The sequence below is a fragment of the Phoca vitulina genome, unplaced genomic scaffold, assembly GCF_004348235.1.
Source record: "Phoca vitulina isolate PV1807 unplaced genomic scaffold, GSC_HSeal_1.0 scaffold40, whole genome shotgun sequence".
Taxonomy (NCBI): domain Eukaryota; kingdom Metazoa; phylum Chordata; class Mammalia; order Carnivora; family Phocidae; genus Phoca; species Phoca vitulina.
Genome location: NW_022589743.1, coordinates 17336030 through 17359356, shown reverse-complemented (window position 1 = coordinate 17359356; position 23327 = coordinate 17336030). Strand labels below are relative to the sequence as shown.

The 23327-nt window shown below is 50.2% G+C and overlaps 1 protein-coding gene across 1 annotated transcript in view; it reads right to left on the bottom strand.

Annotated features, from left to right (window-relative positions):
- ASIC2 (acid sensing ion channel subunit 2) overlaps positions 1 to 20853 on the bottom strand; it is a 1151688-nt gene extending 1130835 nt beyond the window's left edge. Inside the window, exon 1 of the mRNA XM_032428763.1 lies at positions 20092 to 20853. Coding sequence (XP_032284654.1) covers positions 20092 to 20646 — 555 coding nt within the window. The 5' untranslated portion in view covers positions 20647 to 20853. The remainder of the gene's footprint in view (positions 1 to 20091) is intronic.
- Between the last annotated feature and the right edge of the window lie 2474 nt (positions 20854 to 23327).

The following is a 23327-nucleotide window of genomic DNA, read 5'->3' as shown; positions in this document are numbered from 1 at the left end:
CTGTCTCTCAAATAATATCTTAAAAAAAAGAAGAAGAAGAATCCTGTCCAAAATGTTAATAGTGCCCAGGCCAAGAAACCCTGAGACAAAGAAACTGTTTCTCGGAGAAGCTTACCAAGTTCACATAATTGATGAGCGCTGGAATCAGCTTCTGGGTACTGATTCTCTGATTCTGAAGCAGTGCTCCTCCTTTATATCTGTAATGGGGAGACTAGTGCCGGCCAAGGCCAAGGAAACCCAAGAACAGACAAGCCTGCATTCCCTCCAGCAGAGAGAATCAGGAGCATCCTGGGCCCTACAGAAATGCCCCAACAGGAAGCACCCTGAAGCTTCCTAGGATGATGGAGTCATTGGTATCAAAGGTTTGGGAGTTGTAAATGATGATTTATTTGCCTTTGGAATTTTATAAGTGGTCGGTTCCCTCTGTGACCACTCCCCCACCCCCAGGCACAGCATCTGCCCTTAAGTGCTAATGGCCTGGGTGAGCTCCCCAAGGTCCGGAAAGGAACCACACCGCCTTCTCACTAGAACTGGACAGTCACCCCGACCAGGTCCCTAGGGGCAGGCCAGACGGTTCGTGCCACATAGGTCAAGAGCCTGACACCTAGTAAGGGTGCAGTCAGACAGACGAGTGTGAGGACAGCCATGGTAGAGACGAGGTAGCAAGGCCCGCAGAGCTGGGGCTCGAGCGCCATGACAGCTCAGAAGCAAGACTCTGAGATGGGATGAGGTTCTAGGTCAGCAAGGGACCTCACCCTTTTCTCAATGCTAGTTGGCACCACGTACCCCAGAAGCTAGGTCTCTATTCATGATGGTCCCAAGATTAATGAGGTCTGACCTCAGGAGGAAGCCCTGCAGCTGACCATTTTGGTGGACAGACAGGCGGCCAATCATTCCCAAGAGTGGGCAGTTGAGCGCTGAGCTCCCACCTTGCTCTGGTCCCCTGAACCCCCTAACTATAGGCAGTAGTTTCTGGGGTCCCTGCAGTCCGTGCCCCTCATTTGGGCAGAAAGAACGGCATCCCGACCTTTGGAATCCTACCCTACTGGACAGCTACCAGCCGCAGACATCACTGAGAGATTGGCAACCAGAGAGTGAAGCCTGAGACCCCACAGACAGACTTGTCAGAGCTCCAAAGCCAAATGGGATACTTTGCCTGAAATAAAGGCTCTTCCTGCTGGGGAAATTGGAAAGCCCTTGATTAATAATTCCAAGAGCAGAAGCTCACAGCTTCTCCGAGTTCTGGCCAGGAAGGCCTCAGCCAGCGATGGCCTGACCAGGCTGAGCTGAGAACTGCATTTGTGTGCTATGGCCAAGCGGTGGCAGACAGGTGCGCCTGCTGGTCACTGGCAGGCTGTGACCATGAACATGACAGGCATACCAGCTGAGCTACAGAGAGGACAGGGCTAAGGACCTGGGCTAGCGCGAGCACTTGGGTGGAAGACCAGTCAGCAAAACCTAGCACTGGGATTTGCTACCAACTCTCCAGGCTGCTGGTTCTCTTACTAGTAGTGCTTAACCTTGGCTGAGCATCTGAACTAACCCAGTGAGCTCTGAAAAATCCCGATGCCTGGACTTCAACCCAGACGTCTCTGGAGTGGGACCCAGACACCAGTATTGTTTAAAGCTCCCCCAAGTAATTCCAACGGGCAGCCAAGGTTGAGAATCATAAACCGTAACCTTCCCTTTCAGCCTTGATGCTTTCTCCTGGTACATGATGATTCTGTTTTTCGGTACCCGAGTATTGTTTGTATGCTAGAGTCAGTAATTTACACCAAGGACTTGAGCTCCACCAAGAAAGGAATAAAAGGTAAGAGTCCAATAAAGGCAGGACTCTTATATTTTAAGTAATAACAAAACAGGGGCACCTGGGTGGCTCAGTCAGTTAAGCGTCTGCCTTCAGCTCAGGTCATGATCTCAGGGTCCTGGGATCGAGCCCCGCATTGGGCTCCCTGTTTAGCGGGGAGCCTGCTTCTCCCTCTCCCTTTGCCCCTCTCCCCCTGTTCATGCACTCTCTCTCTCTCTGTCTCTCAAAGTAAATAAATAAAATCTTTAAAAAAATAAAGAATAACAGAACAATCAAACAGTAATCATATTTTTGCGACATCTTTCTTAACTAAACCATGTTCAACCAGGATGCTGCCAAGCACAATTTAAAAAAAAAAAAAAGACAACATGATGGCATCACTCAGAACACTCAATAGCTCCCTGTGACCTACAGCAGACAGCCTGGGGTCCCTCACAGCCAGCCTCTGTCCTAGGCTTGCAACATTCCCTCCTGCTCCTGACTACCAAGCACACACCTTGCATGCCCCAGGCCCACCTGTCCCAGAGTTTCACAGGCACTGCTCCTCCTGAAGGCTGAGCTAAAATGCCGCCTTCTTCATGAAGTTCTTCCAGTCCTCCCAGGCACTGCCCCCGCCATGCACAGTAAATTCTCTCATGACTGTTCTAATTAAAAGTATATATTTATGTATCTGCATCCCTCTAAAAATATGACATTCGCCTGCAGGGGATGTGCCTTATCCATCCTGGCACAAAGTAGGCCCTCAGGGAATGCAAAACGAATGAATGAATGAATGAATGAACAGAAAGTTGAATAATTTACACATTGTGGATATGTATTTGCTTCTCCACAGCTGAGACCTTAGTCAACACGTGCTGTTTGGTTGTGAGATGATCTCCCGGCAAACAGACTGAAATATTTTCCCAGGAAGGTAGCCTTGACTCCATCAGGTGAAATCGTCATTGCCCATGTTCCAGGTTAATCTTCTGAGCTCATTAGCATGCCAGGTAAGCAGCGCCCCTGTGCAGGCAAGGCAGAGATCAGGCTGGATGAAGGAAGCCGCCTCTGCTTGCGGAATAGCAGGCGGGGTGCAGGGTAAGCGACAGAGCCGTGATGCCATGGGTTCCTGGGGACAGTCATACTTGTGTCCACTGGTTGCCTCTCCCCACTGGGAGCCCCTCCCCACTCCACCCCCTTTGCACCCAGAAGGGCCCCCTCCAGGCTGACAGCCAGAGAGCTGTGGAGTCATCCAGGTACACAGGGAAATACAGGAGGAGGCAGGGAAACAGGACACTGCCCGAGGGGCACCATGGCCCAGTGCCCCGTCCCGGGAGAAGCTCTTCACCACGCACTGCCTAGAAAGGCAGAACAGGGGAATGAATGGGATCAGGAACTTTGAGACCCTGGCAATTTCCTTAATCTCTTGTGCCTCAGTCATCTACACAACATGGGAGGAGGAAAGGACCTCCCTCATCGCGTCATCGGGACACGCTTTCAACATTGCCCAGCACGGAGCAAATGCTCAGCAGATGAGGTGCTTGCTTCATTTAGCGGTAGCTCAATGAAATAGGATCCATGTGTGAGATCTCCCGTTCTGCCACATCTCTTCGGCCCCCACTGAGAGGGGCTGCTGCAGGAATCCCCCAGATGCAGGGACAAGGCCGCACCAGTATCAGGCATCCACCTGGGGAGGCTCCAGGGAAGTGAAGAGATACCAAGGGACGGGCCAGAGAATTAGGATCCCTACAGCTGACACTTCATAACCTGCCCAGCGCCCTGTGATCAGAGTGCTGTCACAGCCTGCTCCGCCAACCCTAAGGCCTGCCACCTCTACTCCAGGCCTGCCCAGGCACAGGACCAGTGAGAACCATGTCTAAGAGATGAACATCCCCATCTTGGGGTACCACGGCATCTGGAAGGAGTCTGTGGTTGCCCTGACGACAACTGAGTGGAGTCCTACTGACCTTCCCGCTCCCTTCCCACTCATGAACATTCTCTGGTGAACACCTTACCCCCAGTCCGTCCGGGAACTCACCATCCCTCAGAGCCCAGCATGGCAATTACTACACCAACTCTATCCTCAGAAAACTGGCAATTGAAGGACAATGAGAAGCAGTCATGCTGCCATCACAGGAGGAACTGTAGCTGGTCCCCGGCTGATGAGGGAATGTTCTTCTTTACAAAGAAACACCAGCTTATAAATGTAGAAAGAATGATAGAATGGGGGAATCTCTATTTTGCAACCTCTAATGAAACCGTTAATTCCAGTTCAACTATCACAGTCAACAAAATATTTGCAGGGTACCATGGTATCTATCATCCCATAGATGATAGGGATCATCTGATCATGAGAGATGATGCAACGGAGAGACCCAGCAGGTGCCACCTTAACCACACGATCAGAAGTAGCATCTCAAGGAGTGCGACAACCACACAATACGCTCTTCCTGCTATGATGCAATAGGAGGTCTACAGCTTCGTCTGTGGAGTCCTCTTGCCAAAATCACTACCCTCAATCTCATCAAGTCCCGAAACCTAACTCCCAGTTTACAAGAAACGCAGGGAAAGAAGGAGCAGTTTAAGTGAAATCACAAGGCAATAATCAGATTGGATAAGACCATCAGTCTGTTCTCTTCCAGAAGTCACTACTAAAAGAAGTGTGAATAGCAGCATTATTCATAATCATCGAAAATGGAAATGACTCAAACGTCCACCAGCTGATGAAGATAAATAAAATGAGGCACATTTATCTAATGGACCATCATTTGGGAATAAAAAGGAATAGAGTTCTGACACATGCTACAACATGGATGAACACTGAAAACATTATGCTACACAAAAGCTCTATCACAAAAGACCACATACTGTAGCGTATGATTGCATTTGTAGCAAGTGTCCAGAATAGGCAAATCTGTGGAGACAGACCACAGGTTAGTAATCACTTGAGGCTAGAGTTGGAGGGGGGAAGGTGGAGGAAGAAGGGAGGGAGCAAATGGCAACCGCTAATAGGGACCGAGTTCCTTTTTGGAGTAATGAAAATGTTCTAAAATTCACAACACTGTGAATGCACTAAATCCACTGAATTTAACACTTTCTATGGATAAATTGTGTGATAGAAGAATTGTATCCCAATAAAGCTATTTTTAAAAACCATGTGTGTGCTATGTTGGGGGAGAGCTCTTTGATTAAAGAGACAGGAGGACCGAATGCAGCACACGAATCTTGATTATATCTTGAGTGGATGCTGAATTTCTAAAGTTAAAAAGCTGTAAAAATGTTTGGGGGACAATTGAGGAAATTTGAGTAAGAACGGGAGGCAGCCGGTGAGCAGGCAGAGCGCACATAAGGAGGGTCCTAGAGTCTGGCCAGAAGGTAGCCCCTGAGGACAGGGCCCAGGTGAGGAGGCATCCAAGCAGAGCAGGAGCCCAGGGGAGAGGGAGATGGTCTCTATTCAAGAGAATAGAGCAAACAAGTAGATAAGATAATGGGAGGCTGGTTTCCTACTGCTGGAGAAAGGAGGGGCTAATATGGAAAGAGGAAAAATCTAGAATGAACCCTGTGGTATTAGATCAGAACTGGAAGAAGTACTGGTGTGAGGGGGGCCTGGCTGGCTCAGTTGGTGGAGCATGTGACTCTTGATCTTGGGGTGGTGAGTTCGAGCCCCACATTGGGTGTAGGAAGTACTGGTGTGAGGTCATGGTTTTCACTGTAGATGCAAATGTATAATGTCAAGATCCTAGTTCTGTCCACTGAGCCAGAGAGCAGGGGAACCCTAGTTGCAATGAGCCTAGAACCCGGATCTTAGTTCTAAACAGTATTTCCCACTAAAAGGAGCCAAAGATGAACCTGGAACATCTAGCTGGGCCAGAAACTGCAAAAGTGCTCAAAAGTTGCAGGGAAATGTCAAAAGAACACAGAAGTCAGCTTGAAGAGGTTCCCAAGTATGGGAAAATTGGAGTTTCGAAATAAGTAATGATATGAACCCATTGAATAAAATAGAGATTTTGATTAAAGATTATAACCCATTGAATAAAATATCTGAAACTGAAACTACATTGATTTAAATAAATGGATAAAAAGGGAGAAGAGAGAGCTCTTCTGTGTTTTAGAAAGTCAACTAATAGATGTGGATGAAATGATGGAATTAGAAAATCACCATTTGGCAAGCATCACTATAATAATCAGGCAAGAAAAATCAATGATGATAAAGCCAGAGGGTGAGAGAGGGTTGAGAAATGGGGCTTTACACGGTCTCAAAGTGTCTCCCTGGAAGACACCATGTTAATCAAGTGATAAAAATTAACATGGTAAGTATTGGGACAAATAGGTATCATGTACTTCTGGATGGGAGGCAGTGAGAAGAATCCTGAATCAGTCCTAAGAAATTCAGCCAAAAATTCGTTATCTGGGTCTAATCAAGAGGGAAACCTCAACAGAAAATCCTTCTGCAAGATGGCTGCCCTTGAATTGTAAAAAATGTCAAGATCATGAAAGTCAGGGAGAAACTAAGAAACAGTTTCAGAGTAAAGGAGGCTTTGGGGAATTTGACAACTGGGGGCTTTGATGACCGGGGGATTTGACAGCTGAGTGACCCTACATGAGGTCCTCCGGCCAGAGAGGACATCAGTGGGATATGGGGGAAGGACACACAGGAGTTCTTTGAACTTGTCTTGCAATGTGTTTGAAATTGTTTCAAAAAAAAAAAAATTACACATATCATCTCTTGTTAGAAGATTTTCGGAGCCTCCCCCGTGTTGCCCCTGGACTCTGTGCAAACTTTGGCTGCTTAGAGTCAAGTAATCTGTTTACTGCTCAGCCTCCCCACTAGACTGAGCACCTCGAATTCCTGCTTGGGCCTTACTGATTTCCGTTTCTCTAGAGCTTAGCCCAGAATATAGGAAGCACTCAGGAGATGTTTGTTGAATCAATGTTCTGGGCAGCTCATAACCCCTGAGATGGGCTGGCATATCCCCGGACATGCCGACTGTTGGTAAATACCTCCAGATATGAAGCTCGAATCCGCCTCTCTGCAAACCAAAGAGCATCTGTCTGTCCTGCAGCAATGAGCCTTGTGTCCTGGACAGCGTCCTGCTTCTAAGGGACATGCTGCCTGAGATCACGGGCTCCACGGAGCAGTGTTCTTGCCTCGTTGCTTTGGAGAGAACAATGGCTTGTGTTTGTTTAATCCCAGCCCATTGTGGCAGGCTCAACTGCACAAAGCTCACTTGTGATTCATGTGAATGTCACTTGAGCTCCCAGAGGTTTGCAGCCATAACTCAACATTTGTTAATAGCCACTTAAAATGTCCCTGAAATAGCTAGCAGGCCCAGGGGCTGGAAGGTGTTCTGCTAAGAAATCATTCCAGGAAGGCAGAAGTAGCCTTGGCCCAAACTTTAGAAGACACGGTTACTTCCAGTTCATGGAGAGGCTTCTCTCTCATCCCTGCCTTCTCTTCCACTCCATGAAGAGAGGGACAAACCCCTCTCAGGGCCCCCAGGGAGAAGGCGGGAACCTGGAATGCCCTCCATCATCATGGGGGACATGCGAGAGCCCTGTCCAATGGCTCCCGCTCTGGAGAGAGGTCCCCCGACTGCCACCCCCGTGGGGGAGAGGAAAACACAAGAGAAGGCATTCTAGAGACTCCCACTGGAAAGCCTCAGTTTACACCACAGAAAGGAGAAAACGGAAGACTAGAGTCCTGGAGGAGAAGTCAAAAGGTTGACATGTGGGTAGAAATGGCAGGAGGGAAAAAGGGGAGAAGAAACTCAGATAGGTTGAGGTCTACTGTGACATACTTCACAGATTCTTCAGTTCTCCCAAAACCAGACTGAGTACTTGCCTAACTATAATTGTAGAATTTGAATCAACACAGTCTGGCTCCGGAGCCCAGCTCTTAACCACTGTACGTACGCTTCTGCCACCTGCCAATTTGTCAGTCAGAGCACACCTGGACTGGACGTTCAAATTCAAGTCACTGGTTCAGAGGCAGAAGTGGAAGCTCTCAATACCAAGCTCTAGCCACCCGGTTCCTTAAACACATCTGCTTCTCCTGAAGTCATCCTTTCTGCCCCCCAGAGTCCAATTTAAGATGCAGAGGCAGGAGCACCCGGGTGGCTCAGTCGGTTAAGTGTCTGCCTTCGGCTCAGGTCATGATCCTGGGGTCCTGGCATCGAGCCCCGCATCGGGCTCCCTGCTCAGCAGACTCTACTTGTCCGTCTCCCTCCGCCCCTCCCCCTACCACTCATGCTCTCTCTCCCTAGCTCACTCTCTCTCAAATAAATAAATAAATAAATTTTAAAAAATAGTAAATACATAAATAAATAGATAAATAAATAAATAAAATGCAGAGGCAGAGGCAGAAAGGGCAGGCAGGGCAGAATCACATGCACAGAACCCTGAGCTCCTCATTTGGCAACTTGGAGAGATCCCGAGTGTCACCCTGGCAAGAAGAGACTTCTCCAACTTCTCAACTTTCTGGAAGAGGGTGCTGTGGGCTTGCTTGGCACCTCCACCTGTGCCTGCTGAACTAAGACCGGACAGTCTTCCTGCTCGGCTTCAGGTCTGGCAGCTGCCAGATTCCTGGTACCCAGGGGAGGACGCAGGTAAGTTGAGGGACCTTGGGCCTAAACCCCAACCCTTTGGAGCTGAAGACTCGCTGACAAATGGCCTGACTTCATGGAGCTCAGCCCTGTACAAATAAGCTTGAGGTCTTTACAGAAAACACCCCAAGGAAATCAAAAGGCATGACTTCAATCCCCATGAGTGCCACTTTCTTGCTGAGTGACCCTGTGCCAGTCACCAAACCTCTCTGAGACTTATTCATGTTCAACTGGGAAACAGACACTTCGTTACCTTTTCCACTTTCCGAGTTATCGTGAGGTTCAACTAGCATCTTGTAACGAAAGCATCCAGGATCTGGAAACAGAGTTCCTGGTTCAAATCCCAGTTCCACCAATTCTTAGCTAAGTGACATCAGTCCTGTCATTTAACCTTTCTGAGCTCCAATTTTTTCCATGCAAGAAAGAGTTACCAATAGTCCATCATTCCCAGGACAGCTGTGAAGACTGAACGAGTCATTCCACGTGAGGTGCTTGACTTTGAACATTCTGTGCTCGGAAAATGCTAGTAATTCACAGGTTTTGTAAACCACACTGGGATGACCAAACGGGAGGAATTCTAGTTGGGACAGTCTTAATGTCTCCAGTGGCTTATGCCCACCAGTAATAACGAGCTGAGCGCCGGGCTTGATTGCAGCCTCATTCCCCATACTCCTGGAGACTTGCTGATGTCAGTATGGATTTCCCCCAAAATCTTTTTGGTCTTGGATCCTCCCCCCACTGTGTTTTATCACCAGCTCATCTTAGTCATAATAAAAATAACAACAGCAACAAAATAGTGGGCCCTCTATATCTGGCCCATTGGATAGAAGTTTTACTTCTATCACTTCCTTCCATGGCTGCAAACAATCCTATGAGGCAAGTGCCAGTGTTATTAGTATTTAACAGATGGGGAAACTGAGGCATGGAGAGGGTCAATAATTTGCCCAGGGTCATTACTAAGCTCTGTTTCTGACTCCCAGTTTCTGACTCCCAGAACCCTTCACTTCTGACACCAAATTCGTGGGCTTTCTCCTCATGCCAAGCAATTCTGATGCTAACTACTCAGAGTGTGCGCAGACCCCACGGGTTAAGGGCTCGGTCCCAAGACACTGCCCCCCAACGTCAGGTGCCAGTTATGAGTCCAGGCCACCCACACTTCTGACCAACTAGCTATACATCAGAGATTCCCAAAACCCCCTCTCAGGTTCAATAACTTGCTAGAATGGCACAGAGAACTCAGGAAAAATTTATTTATTGGTACTGTTTGTTATAAGATACAATTCAAGTTGTGTCTAAGATACGGGGGAGGGGCACAGAGCTTCCACGCCTACCCCCGCCCCAGGCATGCCACCCTCCCAGCACCTCCATGTATTCACCAACCCAGAAGCACTCTAAATCCCTTAATTTAGAGGTTTCTGTGGAGGTTCCTTAACATGGGCACACTGGATTAAATCACTGGACTCGGTGACTGACTCAATCTCCAGCTCTCTCTGGTCAGATGGTTGGTTCCTCTGGCAACCAGCCTCCATCCTAAAGCAATCACTTCATTAGCATAAAATCAGGTATGGTTTAAAGGCCCTTATTATGAATAAACTTATTCATAATAAGGAGGAGTGAGAAGATGCTCCTCTCACCTCAATCCCTCAGGAAATTCCAAGGGTTTTTAAAGCTCTTGTAGACCTCCCAGTCTCCCCAGATCCCACAACAGGCCAGACCAAACCACACCCAAGATTTGCTCTCTAAGATTGGATCTAGAGCCCGGAACTTATGACAAATTCCTCTGGGCACTTCTTCTCAAGGAAGGCATGCATACTCACTTCGGGAGGCCTTTGCACAGCCACCCCAAGGCCTGGCCACCCACACCCACATACCTCCTGGCTGGACAAACTGAATATCAGCTCTCTTGTCTGCAAGGATTGGCCCACAGCACCCTTCTATTCCTGGCTTCTGAAACACTCGGCCTCAGCACTACATGGGGTTGGGAAATGGGGTGGTTCTGCAGGCTGGATGAGCTGGCTTGCATCTATTATCAATTGTTTCCAATGCCAAATGCCAATGACCCTCACCTCTGACTTCAAATATCTGTTCAGGAAGGAAATAAATCAAGGATGCTCAGCATTAGAAGTAACTTCAGAGGCCGGTAAATCCAACTCTTCATCTGATATTGATCGGCCCCTACAGCACTGGCAATAAGCAATCTCGTGGCCTAGGCTGGAGCTGCTGACAGGTCATGGGTCCTCGAAACTCCCAGGACAGCTCCTTCCAATCAGCCGGTAGCCACTTCTCTGAACTTCTGCCCCCCACCCGCACTGGGGCTAGCTCTGCTCTCTGGCCTTGCACAGAGAAAGCTTCACTCCTCTTCCCTGTGCCTGCCTTCCAAGGGTTTGCAGAAGGCAATCGCCCTGACTTGGGTCACCCACTCTGCTTTGCAGTCTAACGAGTCTCCGTTCTTTCCTATGCTCCTCATCACTCAGGGTTTCGGTGACATATGAAGAGCATCACCCCTGGTCAGCCAAACATCGCTCACCGCCTCCTACGTTAGAGATGGGCCCAAGCCACGGCCAACATGAAAGTCTCTTCCTTGTGGCTCAAAGCCAGACTGATGCACATCCAGGAGAAATGGCAGTGAAGACTGGCTGGGGGAGGGGCGTGACAAAGGGAAGCTTTCAGAGCAGAACTGGGAAGAGATGAGGATTCAGGTGTTGGTGAAGGTGTGAGCTAGAATGTGAGAGGCTTGGGGTGGGCAGCAGCTGGGAGAATAGGGATAGCTCAGCTCTGAGGATATGGGCAACCCTAGGAAGGGCTTTCCTTGGGCAAGAAGCTCCAAAGAGGAACAAATCAGCTGCGCCCTGAGGTGTGAATCCTAATTAGAAAGATGCTCATTTGAATTATAAAACAAAACAAAAAAAACCTCCCCTGGAAATTGTTACAGGCCCCCGTTGAGGACACAGATCTAGAAAGTTCAAAGCTTCAAAGACTTTTGAAACAGGTATTTCCCTCTTTCTAAGCCAGACATAGGTCCATATGCCTAGGTGATTCTCTATGTTCCCAAAAAGACGGAGAAGCTAAAACTCATCACCACATAGGTTGTATTCCCTAGCAAAGCCTGAGATGGGGTTTCTCATTCAGGTGATTTATTGAGGGAAAGACCTCAGGGAGTGAGGCACACAGGATATGGGCAAGGGAGAAAAGGTAATAAGCAAAGATGATGAAACCACAGGAGAATTCCAGCTCAGCCTGATCCCGTGGGAAACTCTGGAGTGTAAAGTGCTCCAAAAGTTGTTCCATCTTGAGGCAAGATGGTGGGCAATTTGTACTCCTGGGTCAGTTAGTCGCTGGCCATTGGCTGCCCCCAGGGGCCGGGGAGGTAAATAACTTCCCAGCTATTTCCAGGAGTGGTGGTGCCATTGGTACAGATTTGAGTGGTCAGATATGTACCCCTAGCAGCAGCAAAGGGGATCTGGGCAGCATCTTCTGAAGATGTCCTTGCTAACTCATATGTGCATCCCTGCTCACAAGCACAGAAATAGTGATGGAAACTTTCAGCCGATACGCTGCAGCCACACACATAATGGCTCATGGACACGATTTTGTTGTGCCTCCCTTTAGCCCACTATAGCCACTCAGCATATCAGAGTGTTTCTGCTTCCACTGCACAAATCTATCTAAATAAAATAAACAAATAAATGGATAAGTAGATCTGGTTACAAAAGAACATCAGCTCCCTCTTCCAAATAGAAGTTAAAGTTAAAAGTTTCAGGGAACAAATGTGGGATCAGAAAAGTAAACATAAAGTAAAGTTATACTTTATTGTAGTAGAATTCTATAGGTGGGCAAATCCTTTAGAACCACCCTGTTCAACCCCCTCATTTTACAGATGAGGAAACTGAGGCCTCTAGAGGCTAATTACCTTGCCCAAGGTTGTATGACTCAACCAATGGAAGTCAATAAATCCAGGCAAATACATTCCTCCTGTGTCTTGTGCTTGATTTTTTGAGTATAAATTTCCATGATCACTGAGGTAATCAATACAGAGCATACCTGAGTCATGAGAAAATAAGTCCTGGGAGATAGAAAGATGCTTTAACATCCAAGGATGACACTTTTTGGAATGATATTCCCAAATAAAACTCAACCTGATAAACAAGCCTCTATCCCAAGCTTCAGATTTGTCAAATAATGAACATGTATTTCTGGAGGCATCTGCTTCCCAGTAACCACTAAGGCCAGTCCGAATGGACTAGTTTTAAGTCCACTGCATGGGGGAAATGTGATCAATGGAATTTCACACTTACAGGGGCGATGATGTAGGCCATCAGTTGCGGGTTTAATAGATTGTGGGTCAAATGGCCCTGCAGTCCAGTTTTGCTATTTCAACCCAGTTCCATCAAACAGAAACACTCAGACAAAAAAGAGAAAACACACAGCATACCTTCAGATAGCTCTTGACCTCGGCGGTATATTTTTGGTCTGATGGAGAGAACGGGATCCTTGGTACTTCGAAATATGAACTGCTCTATGGAGCAATAGCTCTGATAGCAAACTTGGTGCTAAAAGCTGCCAATTCAGCCTTTGGGGGATTTTTCTAATGGGATCCCATTTCAGCTCATACTGTAGAAATCAGTAGCAAACTAGGATTCGCTTTGCAGAAAAATTTCTAGAACTCATCTCTTCATTAAGGGAAGGACTTTCTGTGGGAAGGAAAAGGGGACCACCATAGAGAGGGGGAAGGCACCTATTACCAATTCAACAAGCCCTCGGGTGGCCCTCTTCCATCAGCAATTCTGGAGTTCTAAGGACTCCCAGGGACAGAGGCACAGACATATAGACTCACGGCACAAGCAATGAGGCTCTAGCTCTGTGGCCTGTGCGGTAGTATTAACTTTTCTCTGCGAATAGATGATGTGGGTCATTGTAACAGTCAGCTCCCAGTCACTGCCCAATCCATCCAACACGTCAGAGAGAATTCAATACACCCCTGAAAGCTTTCCTTCCAGGGAGCCACAACCTAATGTCCTACAAACTAGAAGTGGCACCAAGGAAAATCGCTCGCTCAGCTTGGCAGCGGTTACTTTTCCAACAACATGGCAAATGCTCACAAGACTTCCAAGCACCTCAAGGAATAAAAGTGCAATTTAGACCATCTGTCATAGAGCCCAGAGACTTCACAGGCGATGGAGAGAGTTAGGGTCTACACCCATATCCTGAGGCAGACAGGAATGGTCTGTACAAAGAGAATCTCATGGTCTTCGTGGTCCATGGCCCTCATGGCTCCGCATAGTCATAGGTTGGGCCTCATCTAGAAGCAGGGTCAGGAGATCTAATTTGGTATTAATGAACACATATGTGGTTCATCCTCGCAAACACACAACAAACAGTGGGACCAAGATGGCTTCAGGTCAACGCACAGCTGGACTATCAATCAAGTGCCATCAAAGGAGGGTAACTGGCGTTCAGTTGTGAACCTAAGATCCAAGGAGGCTGAATTAAGAGGGGTGGTTACCACTGGCTCTCACAAATTATCCCCAGTGCTTCTGGCAGAGAAAACAAAACCCAGCCTACCCGAGGGGTATTGATCAGACCTATCTTTGGATTTTGCTTTGACTCTAAGTGGACCTTTGAGGGAATCTCTAACACCCTGTACACTACCCCGGGGACTCAAAAAGAACAGAGCAAGCTGACACTGATTGGGCATGCGCTGCCTGCCAGACAAGGCACCAGATGCACAGAAGGTGTGGTCCCATGCACGCGGCCACACAAACGTGCACACATTGTGTGACCGGATGGAGCTACTCCCAAGCCCCAGAATACATGTAATTGCATCCGGGATACTACTGTAGGCAATTTTTTTCTTTCTTCTCTATTCTTTTCCACACTGCCCAAGTGTTCACCAATGAGAATGGATTGTTTCTGTCATCTGAAAGTGTATTATTAAAATAATGACAATGATGAGACTCGTCATCCCGGTGCAGGTGGGATCCCAGATACCTATGCTGGAGAAGGAGGCTGAAACATTGTTATCTCCCTTTATATCAGCCAGAGTGTCACCTTACCTTCCAGTAGCTTCAAGCCCACTTAATACACTTGGATGACACAGTTTGAAAGCTTACCATGTGCCAAGCAGTTCTAAGCCCTGAGAATATAAGGTCAGGAAAGACATCATGTCTTACAGGGAAGAGAGACAGAAATAGGCAGTGTATAAAAATTATCCGGGGTTAAAGAATTCAGGTATTAAATCAAATCATCTCTGAGGGCTCTTCTAGCATAAACACTTCATGAGTCTAAGGCTAGGAAAAGCACGGTGAGTGCTCTAACAGAGGAGGGAGCCAAAATGCTCTTTCAAAGACAGAGGAGGAAGAAATTCATTTGGATTACTGTCATGGAGGGGATGGGTTGGCAATGGTTTCCTGGAAGAGGCTACGGAGATATTAGAGCTGGATTTTAAAGGAGGCGTCGGATTTAAAGAAATAAGCATGGAGAGAGAGGGGAGAAAAGCCAAAAGTAAGTCAGAAGAACCCACGAACAAAGGATTCTGGGTCAGTTCAGGAAACAGAAAGCAACTTGTAATCAACAACTGCAGGCCTGTATTCAGCATCGTGTGTGCAGAGAACCCATTTGATGAGCGAGATGCTTGCTCTCAACTGGCCCTCCATCTAGAGGGGATGGGAAAGGAGCGGTGAGCTCTCCGATGGCAAGGCCCTGATCGGGCGTTGTAACTGCTGCCGAGCAGGTGTTCTCTTGGGTGGACAGAGGGACGACCGTGCGTGCAGTAACACGACACACTGTAATAAAAGCTCTGGGCCTCGTGTGCAGGTCACTCAGCTCCTCGCAGGGGCTGGGGCAACATGAGCTTCCCGGGGGGAGGTCGGTAGCACGAGCTGCAACGTGGAAGCCCAGAGGGTGGGGAAGGAGAGGATGTTCAGGCCACAGAACTGACAGGAACCAAAGCCCGGGGGAAAGTGGAAGTCTAAGCGTTGTGAGAATGAAGAAGCCCATGAGCACAGCAGTTGCCTGTGCTCTAAAGCTGGTGGTGAGTCACAGTAAGGAACAGTGGGAAGAACACTGGCCTGGCGTCAAGAGAGCCAGCATCTAGCGCAGGCCCAGTCAACACTCCCGTGGGCCACACCGGAGAGCAAGCGGCTCGCGCTGTGTGTACCAGGCCTCTGCCACGCTCGGCCTCTTGGCACACTCTACCGCCCTGGATCAGTTCAACTCCGAGTGGCGGGTATTACTGTTTTGATTCTTAAAATGGGGAAAGTGAGCCTAAGAAACCTGCCTAAGATTACACAGCGAATGGGGGTACAGGTAGAATTCCAACTCAGCTCTCTCCCCAAAGCCCCCAGTCTTCACGCACCTGCTCCTTGTGTAACAAGAAATACCGAGAGGTTAGCTGTGGACCCACCAGCCTTGGGCAAGAATTCCAAGCATGTGAGCTTCCTAAAACCCTCATCTCTACATCTTTGTAACGCCATGTGATACAGATGAATAAGATCCATAGATGTGCCTCTAACAAGATCTCATTGTGGAGAGAACTCTCTTTCAATTAGAAAAGAAAGAAATGCCTTTCCGAAGAAATCTCAAGTTTTTTTTAAAGATTTTATTTAGGGGCGCCTGGGTGGCTCAGTTGTTGAGCGTCTGCCTTCGGCTCGGGTCGTGATCCTGGGATCCTGGGATCGAGTCCTGCGTTGGGCTCCCTGCTCGGCGGGGAGTCTGCTTCTCCCTCTCCCTCTGCCTGCCACTCTGCCTGCTTGTGCTCTCTCTATCTCTCAGTCAAATAAATAAAATCTTAAAAAAAAAAGATTTTATTTATTTGAGAGAGAGCACAAGCCAAGGGGAAAGGCAGAGGGAGAAGCAGACTCCCCGCTGAGCAGGGAGTCCGATGCAGGGCTCAATCCCAGGACCCTGGGATCATGATCTGAGCCGAAGGCAGATGCTTAACCGACTGAGCCACCCAGGAGACCCAGAAATCTCAAGTTTAAAGCCCAAACACACACAACTATGGAAATCGAGTTAAAAGTGCCAACTGAAGGATCATTTGCATTCCTGAACTTGGAGGCAGATGAACCCCAATGTGATGAGCAGAAAAACAACGTGAAATAGTCACGTGCTAGTCACAAACAATGGAGTTGCCCCCTGTCAGCAATAGTTAGCTATTGAACCCAGCTCTGACCTCCATTCTAAGAAATCCCACCTGGGCTTTAACCCTGGGCTCCAAACAGAGAAAGCAGCAGCCCCCACCCCCCAGGTTCATCCTCACAGCATGACTCATTACCTGACTCCTAAGGAGGGCTGCAAACAGGGAAGGTGCAGTGGACAATAATAACCTTCCTCCTGACACGGAGAAAGCCCCCCACCTGCACAGTTGTCACAAAGTACAAAGGACATTCACATATAGTGTCTCACACGGTTCCTCCTCCCAATAACCCTGTGAGTTAGAAAGTCACGTATTAATAGGGGATGTTACATCACCAAATCGAAGCCTAGGGAATAAGCTAGGAAATGATGGAGGTGGGATTCAAACTCATTGAAGCCAAGAAGTGGCTCTTAATCGTAACCTTAGATCATCCACCCTCACAGCCAGAGACACCCCATCCAGACCTCCATCCATCCGTGCACTGGAGGTCAGTGGGGCAATCTCCCCCGAGCAGGCAGTATGGAACCAAGCCCTGTTCTGCTTTCCCTGGAAGGACGAACACGTGCCTATCTGCATTCAGATCGTCCCAGGGGAGGGCTAGGAGTGTACCTGCATCAGCATGGAGCACTCCTGCTTACACGGCAGTCCGAACTCCACACCTGGCTTCCTGGGACTTTTAACCTCCACAAACAGCCTTTCCCTCTGCTAGAATCATGGCTCATTCACTAATTAAAGGGTATTATGCACTTCATTGCACACCAGCTAAGAACTTGGAATAAGAAAGCTTATGCAAAAGCATTCCTGGAGATAGCACTAGGTATGCTTCATGGAAAAAGAAAAACAGAAAAAGCGATCCACCTGGGACCACCCCTCCCCCATACTTCTCTAATACGTCAGCCATAGCATGTAAAGCAAGAAGCCACCCAGCATAGGACAAACCCAGGCAGGGCCTAACAAATAAGCCAAATGGAAAGGGATGAGCAGCAGAGCGAATAAATGAGCCAGAATGCCAGTGAACTAGACTTCTCCCTTAACTACCTGTGAGGTTCTCTGCCCTCTTGTGAGTGCCAGAGCCTCAGAATCAGCACACTATACCCCAGGCCAAAAGGGACAGGTGTACCAAGGGGGCATGGGAAGGATTACCCCACACTGCAAGGTCTTGGAACAAACCTGGTGCCACATCGCCTCTCATAGAGGCTCAGCATGGCTTCCCACTGCGATCAAAGGGTGAGAAAGATCAGCCATTCACCTGGGGTCTCCTCCGGAATTCCTGGACTGGGAGCCCTTTTTGACACTTCCCGAACAGCTTGGGGATCCAGCCCTGAGGCTCACCCCCTTTTCAGTGCTGGGGGAGGTCATACGTTGAGGTTAGTCCAAGGGGGAACACACAGCCAGATCAGTCCTGGATTTGGTGAGGATGGCAGATAATGACATGCCACTCACTATGTAATAAACCATATCCACAAGGAACATTACTATTTGAGAGACATCCTGGAGAGGTCAAAGGCCCAGGTGAGGCTTGAAGGCCTGATCTTTGGCCTCTTGGGACTCCAGTAACTCAAACGATGGGCCAAGTGCAAAACAGCATCCATGGGTCAAAGAACCTTTCCTTGGAAATGGAACTTGATCATGAATTGAGAGGAAATCACTAGTTGGACACGCAGTTATGAGGATGCTTGAGAACCTGGCCCGGGGTCTGCTACCGACGGCAGTTTCTCTCTGTGTGTGATCCGTGTGTGTTCAGGCAGACAGAGGAACAGCTGAGCGCATTTTCGAGCTGCAAGGTGCAGTGGTGAAGCTGAGCGTTACCACGGCACTAGAAAGCACGGGTGGGAGACAGGGATGGTCTCAGCCTTCAGGAATGAGGTACTGTCCCCTTCTCTCTCAAGCCACCTAAGACATCATTTGTGCATGACATGTTTTAGGGTCCTGTTTGCTCCACTTAGAAGGGCTTCCAGTATGGCTGGTCCCTTCCCCCAGCTCAGACCCTCTTCCTCTTTAGTATAAATACACTACCACTGATTTTGTTGTGCTCTCCCTCACAGTGTTTGAAACAGAGAGTAAAAACAGCTCCCCCAGGAAACAGAGCTCTATGGGATGCAAGGGGAGATGCCCCTTCCTCCCCAGCACTCTGGGCTTTTCCAGAATCATAGGCAGCCAACTGCTAGCACAGGGGCTGCAGGCAGAGCCTGGCTGTGGCATTAACAGAAACTCAGAGCAAGGGGCCGGCAGGCAGTGGATCTGAGAGTGGGTGGGGAATGGAGACACTATCAGCAAGGCGGGGCAGGTCTCAATTAGGCAGAGGGCCCAGACAAGTGCTCATGACAGAGTCCAGTTCCTTTGCAACTGCTGCACCTGCCATCCAGAACCTACCATGGCCATTTGGCTCAAGGCTCTGAGACTCCAAAGCTCTGGGTCCTCCCTAAGGCAGCTATGCGAGAAGCAGCCACCCTGGGCTTCCGGACGGTCCCACGGCCCCCGATGCCCCAGACTTGCCTGGAAGCAAGGAGGGGTCTTGCAGCTGCAGTCACAGGTCACCCTTATGCCGAGTTATGCCTAGCAGTCCACTAATTGGGCAGAGAACCCTGGCAGCGACGGTTCTCCTCCCATCCCTTCTTTGCCCCTCTAGGAAGCCCCATCCTGAACGTGAGCCACATCCCCCTCCGCCTTTCGTCTTTACTCAGCTCCACACTCCTCCTCCAGGCTTTCCAATCCCACAGCTGCTCGCCCCCTCCCCACACCCCTCCTCTTGCAACCACGTTGGTAAGCGACTGCACAGACAGCAAACCGAGCCTTTGAGTTTCAAGCTGAAGCTCCCAGACAAGCCAGCCTGGACCGCCTCACCCTCACGGGCACCTCACTGACCATCCTCCTACACACGGGCCTCCACTTACACGCTCTTGTTGGGCCCAAGCACCCTGGACATCTCTTTGCTTCCGACCTGCCAGCAGACCAGATGGAGACCCGGGGTCCCCCAGCCTCTCCGCTCCCCACACGGAGCTCGGAATCCACACAAGGAAAGGAAACACTGAGACTTCCACCCCTGTGCAGCATCACCTGCTCCAGCAAGCTCCCAAAGCCACTGGAACCACCCAGGCTGTCTGGGGCCCCACACCCCCTTCTCTGGCAGCTTTAGCTCCAACCCAGCCCACAGGATGCAGTGCCTGATGCCACTTCCGAGCAGAGAAAGAGAGAGAGAAAAAAAAAAAATGCCACCTCGTCAATGACAAGCTGTTCCAATCACACAGCTCAGATACCAAGTGCCCTGGACAACGGACAGCTCAGGCCTCCTCCCTCTGGTTGGGAGGAAGCCAGCTCAGCACATCCGGGGGAGCAATCCCCCACCGCAGGCCCCCCACTCACCCTCCACATCTGACCAGACAACCGTGCCCCATGCCAGCAAGCAGACTTCTCCGAGCAGTTCCAACAACTCCGGCCAACTGCCCCCTTGGCCTTCAACTCAGACACCACACTCTCTCTCCTGCTCCAAAGCACAGAGAGACCCCCCGCCCCCGGCATGGCACTTCTCAAGAGAACCAAGCGCAAGAGTGAGCTGAAAGCCAAGTACTCACCGTGGTGAAGTCCTGGTGGCCGCACTCCTGCCCTTTGAACTTGCAGTAGAGCATCATATCCTTCAGGTCGTGGCCCACGCGATGCAGAAACTCCAGCATGCTGAACTGCTTGGGTTTGTAGTGTTTGAAGTTGGCCTTCTGCCGCAGGGCCTCCAGCACCGTGGGGTCGGCCAGGTGCGGGTCTGGGATCTGCAGGTTGACATCGAGCAGGGCCAGCAGCTCCCCAGCGTGGTACAGGTCATTGGTGGTCAGCCTGGAGAACCGGAAGCCATTGAGGTTGCAGAGGGTCACAGCTGGGAAGACCAGGCTCTGGGCCACCACCTCATCCACCTTGGTGACATGCTGGTAGGAGAGGTAGTAGGACACTCTCTCGGAGCTCTCCACCAGCAGCAGGCCCAGGGAGCCCACGAAGGCCACGGCCCAGAGCACACGCCGGATGGTCATCGGCCCATACACGAAGATGTGGCGGATGCCATGCAGGGTGGAAGTGTTGGCGAAGATATGGATGCTCGAGGGCTGCAGGCTGCCCTCGCTGGGGCTCTCCTTGAGGTCCATGGGGACCCTGTGCAGTTCCGCAACTGGCTTCAGGATGATCCAATTTCAGGGAAGAGTTCCCAGTCCTCGGGCTCCGCTCAAACCTTGACGTTCAAGGGAGAGAACACGGCAAGGCAAACATCAGGCCAGGCGCCTTGAGTTTATCCTGGGAGCCCAACCGCACGCTGCCAGGGGTGAGTGTTTATATAAACCCATTCAAACTCTAGCTCCTGATTTTTTCCAGGCGATAAGGAGGGCTGGTTTTATTTAGGGAGACACCAAGGTGATGTGGAAGAGATGTGGGTGGGAAGGGAGAGCTTAGCCAATGGAAATAAAGTCCTCCCCCCTACACACGCCACTAGAGACAAGATTAAAAGCGAGAGCGAGGGAGAAAATGCTTCAAACAAGTCGCTCGGTAGCCCGGAGCCTGTTAACCAGTGCATAATGCCCCGCGTTGAGCATCCCGGGGATGTCGCACGGCCACGCTGATGCACTGCGGGCGGGCGCAGCGCGGAGCCTCCCAAGCCGCCGATGCTCGGCTCCGCTCGGCTCCCCGGCGCCGCTCTGGACCCCGGATTCCGCTTCTCGCCGCCGGCCGCCGGCCCTCCTCGCCGCCTCCTCCAGGCCCCCTCTCTCGGGCGGAATTCCAAATGCCGGCGAGCCGCGGCCAGCGCCCGGAGAGGAGGCAGCGCGCGACCGCGGAGAGGCGCGGACCCGGAGGCTGGCAGGACGCGGGGGCTCCACGGGCCTCGCCTTCCCCCCCCACCCCGCCTCCCGGAAGTAAGGCGAGACCCAGAGGGCGCCGAGCGAGCGGGCCTCCTCCCCTCCCCCGCCCCCCCACCCCGAGCTGCGGGGGTGGGGGGGTGGGAAGGGGGCAGGGCGGGGAGGGAGGTGGAGGTGGGGGTGGGGCTGGCGGGGACCCGGTGAAAGTTTCTTTTTGGCCATTTTCGGAGGGAGCTAATGGGGGCCGCTCGGGGAAGGTGGGGAACTGGCCCTGGGAGTGAGGACGTGACAGCCCTCCCCGTGGATGCAGGGAGGCACAAACATTCCTTTGCCGGAATTCTGCTCCCAGGTCACACTCAGCCTGGGGTCTCCAGCGGGGAGATGTGGAATGTGGGGAAGGTAAGAAGCAATCTAAAACCATAGTGCGTTCTGCCGCTGGCCAGCAGAGTGGGAGGGGAACATTCCGGGGAGGGAGGAGCCCCTCCTCAGATGGAAGAGCCAGGCGCCCCTTGGAGACCCAGAGAAAGAGCAACAAGTAGACCCCCCCTCCCCGGAACTGCTGTCCCAAGGTTCTGTATCTGAAGAAGAAAGACAGCTGGGGTTCCAGGTAGGGCTGGCTGCATTCCCTTTGGGCTGTGTGTGTTTGTGTGTTCTGCCCCAGGGTTTGCCAGATGGAAGCACAGCTGGAGATAGAGGTGGGAGCAAAGGATTGGGGTTTCAGCGACCTACCTCCTTTTCCTGAAAATCCCATGGAAGTCAGCCCCTGCTAGCAGGTGGGTGTGAATTGCCCGGTGCCAGGGATCAAATGGCTGGAACCTTATACAACTGGTGATGCTAAATCCCATCAGGAGGAAAGGAACAGAAAGTTCCAGTGGCCAACCCAATGCACACAGCCAAGCTGGGGCAGAGCCACACGAAGGCGCCCTGTTGAGCCAACCTGGTGTCCCCAGGGCAGGCCAAGCTTAAATACTCCTTGGAAGGCATTTGAGAAGAAAGCAGCCTCGGGAATGTCCCTCCTGGTTTGTATCTGCTTCGTAATATTTCTCTATCACATCTGCCCTCTTGCTAACCCAAATCCAAACAGAGCAGTGTCAGAATGCTCTCTGAGGCAATAAACATGTGGCATTGAATTAGCAGTGTATTGATCCTGGGAGCTCGGAGCACAGAAGCATTGCAAGTAAGCACAAATGGGAGAGGCTAGCCCACCTCACACGTGTGCCGTCTCAGAGGTCCCAGACCCTGGCGTCTAGATAGGCAGAGGGTTTGCAAAACAAGGGGGCCAAAAATAAGACTCTATCCTCTGTCAAAGCCTGTGTGAGGCTGTCTTATCTCCCTTCACCCTTCCTGCCATCTTGACAGGTGTGTGTTGTTGTTGTTTACCTCTATTATACAGATAAGAAACTCACAGAAGTGAGGTGCCCTCACCAGGTTACACAGCTATTAAGTGCCAGAGCTGGGCCTTGAACTCAGGCATGCTTGCCTCCAAAACACAGGCTCAGAAAGCAGATCCAAACACTCCTTCCCACATGTAGGAAGGGGACAAGCATTTCTATCCCACTTCCCCCATTACACACAGACACACACAGACACACACACACACACACACACATACTCACCACGTACCAACTGCACCAGACACTGTGTTGGTTTTGGGGAAACAAAGAGGAATAAGACACATTTCTTTTTTTTTTTTTTTTTTTTTTAAGTGACTGTTGTACTTTTTTTTATTTCTTCTATTTTTTTTAATTTTTTTATTGTTATGTTAATCCCCATACATTACATCATTAGTTTTAGATATAGTGTTCCATGATTCATTGTTTGTGCATAACACCCAGTGCTCCATGCAGAACGTGCCCTCCTCAATACCCATCACCAGGCTAACCCATCCTCCCAACCCCCTCCCCTCTAGAACCCTCAGTTTGTTTTTCAGAGTCCATCGTCTCTCATGGTTCGTCTCCCCCTCCGATTTCCCCCCCTTC